At 47.1% G+C, this 11,018-nt stretch overlaps 2 protein-coding genes across 2 annotated transcripts; one reads left to right on the forward strand and one right to left on the reverse strand.

The window, feature by feature from the left end:
• Positions 1-1,282: 1,282 nt before the first annotated feature.
• Positions 1,283-3,232, forward strand: LOC100873121 (transcription factor HHO5). The gene is made up of 5 exons (XM_044527128.1): positions 1,283-1,680; positions 1,787-1,920; positions 2,067-2,439; positions 2,532-2,608; positions 2,722-3,232. The coding sequence occupies exons 1-5, from the start codon at positions 1,482-1,484 to the stop codon at positions 2,941-2,943; spliced, it is 1,005 nt and encodes a 334-aa protein (XP_044383063.1). The 5' UTR covers positions 1,283-1,481; the 3' UTR covers positions 2,944-3,232.
• Positions 3,230-3,935, reverse strand: LOC123105129 (uncharacterized). Its single transcript, XM_044527129.1, has 2 exons — positions 3,636-3,935; positions 3,230-3,550 (listed from the first exon to the last, which is right to left on the reverse strand). The coding sequence occupies exons 1-2, from the start codon at positions 3,747-3,749 to the stop codon at positions 3,230-3,232; spliced, it is 435 nt and encodes a 144-aa protein (XP_044383064.1). The 5' UTR covers positions 3,750-3,935.
• Between the last annotated feature and the right edge of the window lie 7,083 nt (positions 3,936-11,018).

The raw sequence follows: 11,018 nt of genomic DNA on the forward strand, positions 1-11,018 counted from the left end.
TTATAATAGATCTGGATCTTTTTGGAAAAAGGAAATGAATGTGGCTAGATCTTAGTTGAACCAAATCCTAGTCAAGTGATAGAACATATAAAAAAGAAAAAAGAAAACAAAATACTTCAATGTTGGTAGTCTACAGATCTTAGTGTAATTTTTATTATATTTAAGGTGATACGTATTTTTGATGAACTTTTATAATAAATCTGGATCTTATTCGAATAAGGAAATGAGTGTGGCTAGATGTTAGTCGAACCAAATTCCAGTCAAGTGATAGGACATATAAAAAAGCAAAAAATAAAATAAAATAATTTCTTTGCATGGATGTCTATGTATGATCACAAAATATAACATTAAGTCCCAATCGACCGAGATTTAGCAACTCTGAAAGAAAAAAATCCTGCCTTTTCCCGCAAGATTAAATGTGGGGAAACATAGGAGTACAAAGTAGTAGTGCCACGAGTCGTACGTTTTGTTGAGGTGACATGTGATTGATTGATGAATGGGAACGTCTCTGGCTAATAATGCTGCCACATCAACCGATGCATATCCTTTACAGTGCATGCACAGTGCAAATGTTGGCTGGTGGCACGTACTTACAAACTCTCTCTTTTGTGTGTATGCAGTGCACACCACCACGTAATACTAGGGTATAAACTCGTGTTTGTTGTATGAATGAAACAATACAAAGCGTGTAAGCAAAGACATCTCGGTTTTTGGATCAGCGTTCCACCTCACTGCATGCATCCGCCGTGGCAACAAAGTGAACACCAACAAAATGAAGAAGAAGAAGAAGAAGATGTGCGTGCATGGGAAACCAGCGGGCAACGGAACCGATGGGCCGGCGCCTCGGCGATCGGAGAGGTCCACCAAATTAAGGATCGCGCCGTGAGGCGCAAGCAGGTTAATAAACCGCCATGCACGCACGCACGAACAAGACAAAGGCGGTACGCCTCCATCTTTTTTCTTTTTCACAACTCCGTTAGCTATACTTGGCAAGCCAACCGGGAGACGCAAGCCCATCACGTAAAAAAGAAAAGGAAAAAAGGAAAAAAGAAAGAATGGTGCGTGAGAAGCGGTGGCTCGAGATCGATCGGACGGAGTAGTGAGCGCGGGTTTCTCGCCCCGGCCGCGACGTGAGGAATCGGCAACGTACGCGGCCGGACGCGGCGCCCCTCTCCGTAGCCACCACCCCACGCGCCGCATCACGGTTCTTCTCTCTCCCTCTCTCTCTCGCACCGCCAGCCAGGGCCTCTGGCCGAACAAATCCTGCGGTCCAGCTCGCAGATTCCCCCCCGCCGTCTATATATGCGCGCACCTTCCTTCCAGATCCCCCACCGCATTCCTATCCTCCTCCTCCAACCAGACTTTCTCCCAGCGCTACCAGCTTCCCTCCCTCCCTTCCTTCCTCCCTCCCTTGGCCGCCGAGGTTTCCTTCGATCGGGAGCGGTGGCGTGTTTCCTTGTTGTCCGTCCGTTTGCGTTTGCATGGGGCTCGACGTCGGCGAGATCGGGATGCCCCTCGACCTGGGCCTCGACCTCAGGCTCTTCGTCGCCAAGACCGCCGGCCGCCTCGCCAAGGAGGCGCCCGCCGTCGACGCCTGCATCCGCGGCCTCGAGGAGGAGCGCCGCAAGATCGAGGTCTTCCGCCGCGAGCTGCCCCTCTGCGCCCGCCTCCTCGCCGACGGTAAGCCGCGCGCCCACCCATCCCGAAGGATTTTTTATTTCTGTTTGTTTGTTTGTTTGTTTGTTTGGATTTTGTCTGACGCCTTGTGCGGTTGCGCGTCCTGCAGTCATCGAGTTCATGAAGGAGGAGGCCGCCAAGAGGAGCGAGCGCCGCGACGCCGACGACAACGACAAGCGGAAATGGATGAGCACCGCGCAGCTCTGGGTCGACAGCCGCGCCACCGACGCCGCCGATCCCGTCGTACGTCTTCACTCCTTCCCGTTTTCATTTGTTTGTTTATTTTCGCTCTGGTTTGATCTTTATCTGCAATAAGTTGTTGCTATACGATACGATTCTAAGAAAAGAATCCGATCCTGACCGAAACGAATCCATTTCTTCGGTTTCAGAAGGAGCAGAAGAAGGAGAGCGCCCTCTCCAAGCCGATGCTGCTCGGCGGTGCCACCGGCGTGCCCATGGCAGTCAGCTGCGGCGCAATGCCGCCGCCGGCGGCTCCCCAGTATTTCGGCAGGGACGACAAGATTGTTGGCACACAAGGCCTGCCTGCTCTGCCCATGATTTCTCCGGCTGCGAACAGGCAGTTTTCTCCCCCTGCCGACGACCGTCATCAGGCCTTCGCCGCAAAATTTGCATCCGCCATGCCGCCTCCGGGGCCTGGCTTGCAGACTCATGAGCAGCAGTCGAGGAAGACAAGGCGGTGCTGGTCGCCGGAGCTTCACCGGCACTTTGTTGCCGCCTTGCACCAACTCGGTGGCCCTCAAGGTACTTTAATCAAATGTTAGCTGTATGTTGTGCTAGTTGGAACATTCGAAAAATATTGGAGTCTTTACAGAATTGTTCCATCATGATTGCAGTTGCCACTCCAAAGCAAATCAGGGAGGTGATGAAAGTTGATGGCCTCACCAACGATGAAGTGAAAAGCCACCTCCAGGTTACCAATCATTCTCTCCCTCTGTGCAACTTTTTTGTGAACAATTCTCATTTTGAAATGCTATCAACATACTATCTTGTCTTGAGACTAATTTGGATCATGTTGATGTTCAGAAATACCGCCTGCACAACCAGAGGTGCCCTAGCTCTTCTTCAGCAAGCCATCCGGTTATGCTGGTGGGCGATCTCTGGGCTCATCAGGAGCAAAGCAGCTCGCAGTCCCGGTCCCCTGAAGGCCCCCTTCAGCTCTCTGTTTCAGGGGTGGCCGTCTCGGCACTCACCGGCAGCGACAGTTCCGAGGAAGATGACAGGTCGGTAGGCTATAGCCGGAGGTGATCTGAAGGCTTCGGGACTACCGTCGGAGATTTTCATGAGAGAGGTAGAGATAGCTTTGCGGCATGGATGACAATAACGGCATGCACTCTCGATCCAGAGGGTGTGGTGCAGGCCATGGATCCAGGGATATTGGGCGTTGATCCATCCAACGCCCAAAAAATGAACTGATCATGGCCTTGTTCTTGTGATGTACATGAGGCTTTGTTTCGTGAGCGTTTCGGGCAGACCACCAATTTTCGCCCCGAGAAATACTTACATACATATATAAATGAGATTCGAATGTTGTTCAGTTGCTGCTGTGTTGAGAACTTGAGATGAATAAAGGTGCTACAGTTTTTGCTACTCGGTTCTTGCTTGCATATGAATGTTCAGCGTCAACCTTGTACCTGCTGAACTGCCCTTTTCTGACCAGGTGAAAATTCCATGTTGCTGAAATTTCATCAGCAACAGCATCGCAGCAAAACCGAGGTTCTCTGAACCAAAGGAACTCGAGGACAAGAGCGCCATGGTTGCTCTCTCCGATTTCTCCTTCGCACGGCGACCTCGACTGAATCGCACCATTCTTTTTTGCAACTGGTGCGCGCTCGCCGAACCCTCTCGGGGCTGTCTGCAAAATGAGTAAATATTTCAGTATCCAGGCGACAGACAAAATCAAATCTTCGGGGAAAATTGAAGGAAGGAAAGAAGCAAACCGCGGCACGTTCCGGGATCCTGACCATGAGCTGGGACGCCCGCACTGCGCTGATCCCGACCCGATAAGCTGCACGTCGCTGTCCCCTGCATGCCCTAATCGCCATTGTTATCATCTCTGTCGTGGGTCAACAACTATTATACATTAATAACTGCTCCTACCACCGCATCCGTTTGCTGTCTGTGCTTATAATGGAGTATTGATTCGCACGCCGGCTGCCCGATCGGTCCGATGAGCATGTGCCGATTAGGTGGACTGGCGCGGTTCGGTGTGGGATTATCCCCGCATAATTTATGTGATCGGCAGCAATTATAAGACCAGTTTGGGATTATTCTGATGCGCGTCGCTTTGGTCGCAAGGGGCGCTTTCCTCTTCTTCTTCTTGGCACGCATGGGGAATATCCTCCTTGCTGTTGCTTGCAACGTCTCCGTCGTCGTCTGCTCGTCTCGTCTCCATCCGTCCTGCGCGTCCCTTTCGCTGCGGATGGGGTGTTTTGGCCCTTGGGGCCGCGATAAGCTTGTTTTTGGAACCGTCGGTTTGGGCGTCGTCGGTCAGCTGTTGGCGATCCCGTCGTGAGCGCATAGGGACCTGGCTGGATGAATATCCTCGATCCTTCTTCGTTCGCCAAAAAAAGGGAATATTCCCATCTTTACTCTATTCAGATTGTAAAAAAAAAAATTCTTCTGATGAGGGATATACTCTGTTGCAGCAAAGAATCTAAGTTTTTTTTAATAAATTGTAGATGCTCACATACACACATACACTCATCCTATGAACGCACATATGCACACCCTAACCGTATGAGTACATTCGAAATACCGAGTCAGCACAACATCTTTGAGATTTATGAAGTCAGAGGCGCCTTGTAGTCAATGGGAACGTTTCCTCCCACTGAAATAAATAGAGCAAAATGCAAGCACCAGTGCCAATTCTAGGACTTGAACCCTGGTGGTTTGCTTCCCCCTCAAGGAACCGAACCATTTGAGTTACGCACAGTTTGCAAGAATCGAAATACTTGATATTTCAGTACTTCAATGTTGGTCAGAGTATTTGATATTTGAGTACTTCAATGTTGGTCAGAAACTGATAACAATCATATACGTACTCTTATTTTCTGGCATGTTTCGATGCTGACCCTCGCGGAGGGAAGGATGAGACATAGTCGCATGATGGGACAATTTTCTATATCTGACAGTGGAGGACGATTTACGATATCGACGATCACCCGTCGACATCTGGTGCGTCGGGTAGGGGGTTAAGGCGTCAGATCCCTCTTAGGCCAGCCTCTCCAACCATGTCGGATCACGAGCAGCGGCCGCCTCCAGTATGCACGACCCATCCCAGCAAAGAGGCCCCTTTGTGTGGGGGTGGTAGATCACCGTCGAAGCTCGGCGGCGAGCAAGTTTCCACCAACAAAAACCCGTAGATCCGGCGTCGGCTGAAGGGACCCATCACATCATGGCTCATGGAACTCCCTTAGTGCTCGGTGGTCTCCTAGGGTGACCTCTGCCGCCAGTTCGTGGCCAACTTCTAGGGCACTTTTGTGAGCCCTTGCACGCTACCAACGTTTCTGCCAACACGATCACAAGATTTCCCCAGTGGGCCATCATCTTTACTTTCTGCCATGGCGTCCGCTACGAGAAGATGTTGGAGAAGCTCATGACCCGAGAGATCCTGACAGTGGCCGAGTTGTTCGCCCTTGCGAAGAAGTGCGCCAAGACCACCGAGGCACATGCTTTTCATCACACAAGAACCGACCCGATGAAGGTCGGGGGCGCCGACCATGATGACATCACCGAAAAGACGAAGACGTGCAAGGCCAAGCTTGTCCTAGCGGTGGAGCCCCAAAGCCGCAAGACACAGCAGGGCAGGCTGGGAGCCGACAAGGAGAAGGTCAAGGCCGTTGGAGAGGGCGTAAGTAAGTGGTGCCCTCTCCATCGGTCCAAAGGGAATGGCCTCGAGAACTTCAGGGAAGTCCAGAACTTCGTCGAGGTTCATCGCCGGGACGTCGCGAGGTCAAACACGATAGTCACAGCGGCCAGGAGTGAGAGGGAGGACATGGTGCTCGCGGCACTCGCATCCGCAAAGGGGATCGCGACAGGCACTGATGGCCTACAAGTGCACATGGTTTAGTTGTAGCCTTTTCGAAGTAAGAGTATCGATCCCACAGGGAGCACATGAATTGGACTTTGTCCCTTCTAGAGATGTATGGACATGTGCCTGCAAGTTAGTTGTAGATGCAAATCAAAATGAAGGCACAAGGTTGTAATAATTTTGAGTAAAGTGTAGGCAAAAGTAAATTGTGCAAAAGAAGTGAAAGAAGAATGCGAAGTAAATAAAGCGATGAAACCAACAAGAAGGTTAAAAGCATTCTCATGGAGTCCGAATTCCTACTAGTATGTGCCTAACATATGCTATAGCATATTCCTAGGTTGGATACTTGAGCCACTCTTGATGTTTGTAATTAGGCGGAGCTAGGTACAGTATACGTTCTACTCGAAGTAGACTTCATATAACTGAAGGAAATATGCCCTAGAGGCAATAATAAAGTTATTATTTATTTCCTTATATCATGATAAATGTTTATTATTCATGCTAGAATTATATTAACCGAAAACATAATACATGTGTGAATACATAGACAAACAGTATGTCACTAGTATGCCTCTACTTGACTAGCTCGTTGATCAAAGATGGTTATGTTTCCTAACCATAGACATGAGTTGTCATTTGATTAACGGGATCACATCATTAGGAGAAGGATGTGATTGACTTGACCCATTCCGTTAGCATAGCACTTGATCGTTTAGTTTGTTGCTATTACTTTCTTCATGACTTATACATGTTCCTATGAATATGAGATTATGCAACTCCCGTTTACCAGAGGAACACTTTGTGTGCTACCAAACGTCACAACGTAACTGGGTGATTATAAAGGTGCTCTACAGGTGTCTCCAAAGGTACTTGTTGGGTTGGCGTATTTCGAGATTAGGATTTGTCACTCCCATTGTTGGAGAGGTATCTCTGGGCCCACTCGGTAATGCACATCACTATTAGTCTTGCAAGCATTACAACTAATGAGTTAGTTGCGGGATGATGCATTACGGAACGAGTAAAGAGACTTGCCGGTAACGAGATTGAACTAGGTATTGAGATACTGACGATCGAATCTCGGGCAAGTAACATACCGATGACAAAGGGAACAACGTATGTTGTTATGCGGTCTAACCGATAAAGATCTTCGTAGAATATGTGGGAGCCAATATGAGCATCCAGGTTCCGCTATTGGTTATTGACCGGAGACGTGTCTCGGTCATGTCTACATAGTTCTCGAACCCGTAGGGTCCGCACGCTTAAAGTTCGATGACGGTTACATTATGAGTTTATGTGTTTTGATGTACCGAAGGAGTTCGGAGTCCCGGATGAGATCGGGGACATGACGAGGAGTCTCGAAATGGTCGAGACGTAAAGATCGATATATTGGACGACTATATTCGGACATCGGAAAGGTTCCGAGTGATTCGGGTATTTTCGGGAGTACCGGGGAGTTACGGGAATTCGTATTGGGCCTTAATGGGCCATACGGGAAAGGAGAGAAATGCCTCAAAGGGTGGCCGCACCCCTCCCCATGGGCTGGTCCAAATTGGACTAGGGAGGGGGGCGCCCCCTTCCTTCTCCTTTTCCCTTCCCTTTCCTTCCCTCCTACTCCTACTACTTGGAAGGGCTCCTAGTTCTACTAGGAAAGGGGGAATCCTACTCCCGGTGGGAGTAGGACTCCCCTAGGGCGCGCCATAGAGAGGGCCGGCCCTCCCCCTCCTCCACTCCTTTATATACGGGGACAGGGGGCACCCCAAAGACACAACAATTGATCTCTTGATCTGTTAGCCGTGTGCGGTGCCCCCCTCCACCATAATCCACCTTGGTCATATCATAGCGGTGTTTAGGCGAAGTCCTGTGTCGGTAGAACATCATCATCGTTACCTCGCCGTCGTGCTGACGAAACTCTCCCTCAACACTCGGCTGGATCGGAGTTTGAGGGACGTCATCGAGTTGAACGTGTGCAAAACTCGAAGGTGCCGTGCGTTCGGTACTTGATCGTTTGGATCGTGAAGACGTACGACTACATCAACCGCGTTATGCTAACGCTTCTGCTTTCGGTCTACGAGGGTATGTGGACAACACTCTCCCCTCTCGTTGCTATGCATCACCATGATCTTGCGTGTGCGTAGGAATTTTTTTGAAATTACCACGTTCCCCAATAGTGGCATCCGAGCCAGGTTTTATGCGTTGATGTAATATGCACGAGTAGAACACAAGTGAGTTGTGGGCTATATAAGTCATACTGCTTACCAGCATGTCACACTTTGGTTCGGCGGTATTGTTGGATGAAGCGGCCTGGACCGACATTACGCGTACGCTTACGCGAGACTGGTTCTACCGACGTGCTTTGCACACAGGTGGCTGGCGGGTGTCAGTTTCTCCAACTTTAGTTGAATCGAGTGTGGCTACGCCCGGTCCTTGCGAAGGTTAAAACAACACCAACTTGACAAACTATCGTTGTGGTTTTGATGTGTAGGTAAGAACGGTTCTTGCTCAGACCGTAGCAGCCACGTAAAACTTGCAACAACAAAGTAGAGGACGTCTAACTTGTTTTTGCAGGGCATGTTGTGATGTGATATGGTCAAGACGTGATGAGATATAAGTTGTTGTATGACATGATCATGTTTTGTTGAAGTTACCGGCAACAGGCAAAAGCCTTATGGTTATCTCTCTATTGCATAAGATGCAAGCACCAAATAATTGCTTTACTTTATCGCTATGCGATAGTAATAGTTGCAAGAGCAATTGTTGGCGAGACAACCATGTGACGACACATTGATATAGATCAAGATGATGGAGATCATGGTTTGATGCCGGTGACGATGGAGATCATGACGATACTTTGGAGATGGAGATCAAAGGCACAAGATGATGATGGCCATATCATGTCACATATTTTGATTGCATGTGATGTTTATCTTTTATACATCTTATTTTGCTTAGTTTGGCGGTAGCTTTATAAGATAATCTCTCACTAAATTATCAAGGTATAAGTGTTCTCCCTGAGTATGCACCGTTGCGAAAGTTCTTCGTGCTGAGACACCACGTGATGATCGGGTGTGATAGGCTCTACGTTCAAATACAACGGGTGCAAAACAGTTGCACACGCGGAATACTCAGGTTAACCTTGACGAGCCTAGCATATAACAGATATGGTCTCGGAACACGGAGACTGAAAGGTCGAGCGTGAATCATATAGTAGATATGATCAACATAGTGATGTTCACCATTGAAACTACATCTCACGTGATGATCGGACATGGTTTAGTTGATATGGATCACGTGATCACTTAGAAGATTAGAGGGATGTCTGTCTAAGTGGGAGTTCTTAAGTAATATGATTAATTGAACTTTAATTTATCATGAACTTAGTCCTGGTAGTATTAGCATATCTATGTTGTAGATCAATAGCTCGCGATGTTGCTCCGAGATTATTGTGTTCCTAGAGAAAAGTTATGTTGAAAAATGTTAGTAGCAATGCTGCGGATTGGATCCATGATTTGAGGATTATCCTCATTGCTGCATAGAAGAATTATGTCTTTGATGCACCGCTAGGTGACAGACCTATTGCAGGAGTAGATGCAGACGTTATGAATGTTTGGCTAGCTCAATATGATGACTACTTGATAGTTTAGTGCACGATGCTTAACGGCTTAGAATCGGGACTTCAAATACGTTTTGAATGTCATGGACCATATGAGATGTTCCAGGAGTTGAAGTTAATATTTCAAGCAAATACCCGAGTTGAGAGGTATGAAGTCTCCAACAAGTTCTATAGCTAAAAAGATGGAGGAGAATAGTTCAAGCAGTGAGCATGTGCTCAGATTGTCTGGGTACTACAATCGCTTGAATCAAGTGGGAGTTAATCTTCCAGATAAGATAGTGATTGACAGAATTCTCTAGTCACCATCACCAAGTTAGTAGAACTTCGTGATGAACTATGATATGCAAGGGATGACGGAAACGATTCCCAAGCTCTTCGTAATGCTGAAATCAACGAAGGTAGAAATCAAGAAAAATATCAAGTGTTGATGGTAGACAAGACCACTAGTTTCAAGAAAAGGGCAAAGGGAAGAAGGGGAACTTCAAGAAGAACGGCAAGCAAGTTGCTGCTCAAGTGAAGAAGCCCAAGTCTGGTCCTAAGCCTGAGACTAAGTGCTTCTACTGCAAAGGGACTGGTCACTGGAAGCGGAACTGCCCCAAGTATTTGGCAGATAAGAAGGATGGCAAAGTGAACAAAGGTATATTTGATATACAGATTATTGATGTGTATTTTACTAGTGTTCGTAGCAATCCCTCAGTATTTGATACTGGTTCAGTTGCTAAGAGTAGTAACTCGAAACGGGAGTTGCAGAATGAACAGAGACTAGTTAAGGGTGAAGTGACGATGTGTGTTGGAAGTGGTTCCAAGATTGATATGATCATCATCGCACACTCCCTATACTTTCGGGATTAGTGTTGAACCTAAATAAGTGTTATTTGGTGTTTGCATTGAGCATGAATATGATTTGATCATGTTTATTGCAATACGGTTATTCATTTAAGTAAGAGAATAAATTGTTGTTCTGTTTACATATATGGTTACACACCTAATGAAAATGGTTTGTTGGATCTTGATCGTAGTGATACACATATTCATAATATTGAAACCAAAAGATGCAAAGTAATAATGATAGTGCAACTTATTTGTGGCACCGCCGTTTAGGTCATATTGGTGTAAAGCGCATGAAGAAACTCCATGCTGATGGACTTTTGGAATCACTTGATTATGAATCACTTGATGCTTGCGAACCATGCCTCATGGGCAAGATGACTAAGTCTCCGTTCTTCGGAACAATGGAGCGAGCAACCGACTTATTGGAAATAATACATACTGATGTATGCGGTCCGATGAGTGTTAAGGCTCACTGCAAGTATCGTTATTTTCTGACCTTCACGGATGATTTGAGCAGATATGGGTATATCTACTTGATGAAACACAAGTCTGAAACATTTGAAAAGTTCAAAGAATTTCAGAGTGAAGTGGAGAATCATCGTAACAAAAATAAAAATTTCTACGATATGGTCGCAGAAGTAAAATATTTGAGTTACGAGTTTGGCCTTCAGTTAAAACAATGTGAAATAGTTTCACTACTCACGCCACCTGGAACACCACAGTGTAGTGGTGTGTCCGAACGTCGTAAGCATACTTTATTAGATATGGTGCGATCTATGATGTCTCTCACCAATTTACCACTATCATTTTGGGGTTATGCATTAGAGACAGGTACATTCACGTTAAATA

This window comes from Triticum aestivum, chromosome 5A (genome assembly GCF_018294505.1).
Source record: "Triticum aestivum cultivar Chinese Spring chromosome 5A, IWGSC CS RefSeq v2.1, whole genome shotgun sequence".
NCBI lineage: Eukaryota > Viridiplantae > Streptophyta > Magnoliopsida > Poales > Poaceae > Triticum > Triticum aestivum.

Coding starts and splice junctions, on each gene's coding strand:
- LOC100873121 (XM_044527128.1), top strand. CDS start 1,482: ATGGGGCTCGACGTCGGCGAGATCGGGATGCCCCTCGACCTGGGCCTC. Junction 1,921..2,066: donor CCGACGCCGCCGATCCCGTC/GTACGTCTTCAC, acceptor CTTCGGTTTCAG/AAGGAGCAGAAGAAGGAGAG. Junction 2,440..2,531: donor CCAACTCGGTGGCCCTCAAG/GTACTTTAATCA, acceptor TCATGATTGCAG/TTGCCACTCCAAAGCAAATC.
- LOC123105129 (XM_044527129.1), bottom strand. CDS start 3,749: ATGATAACAATGGCGATTAGGGCATGCAGGGGACAGCGACGTGCAGCT. Junction 3,551..3,635: donor GGATCCCGGAACGTGCCGCG/GTTTGCTTCTTT, acceptor CTCATTTTGCAG/ACAGCCCCGAGAGGGTTCGG.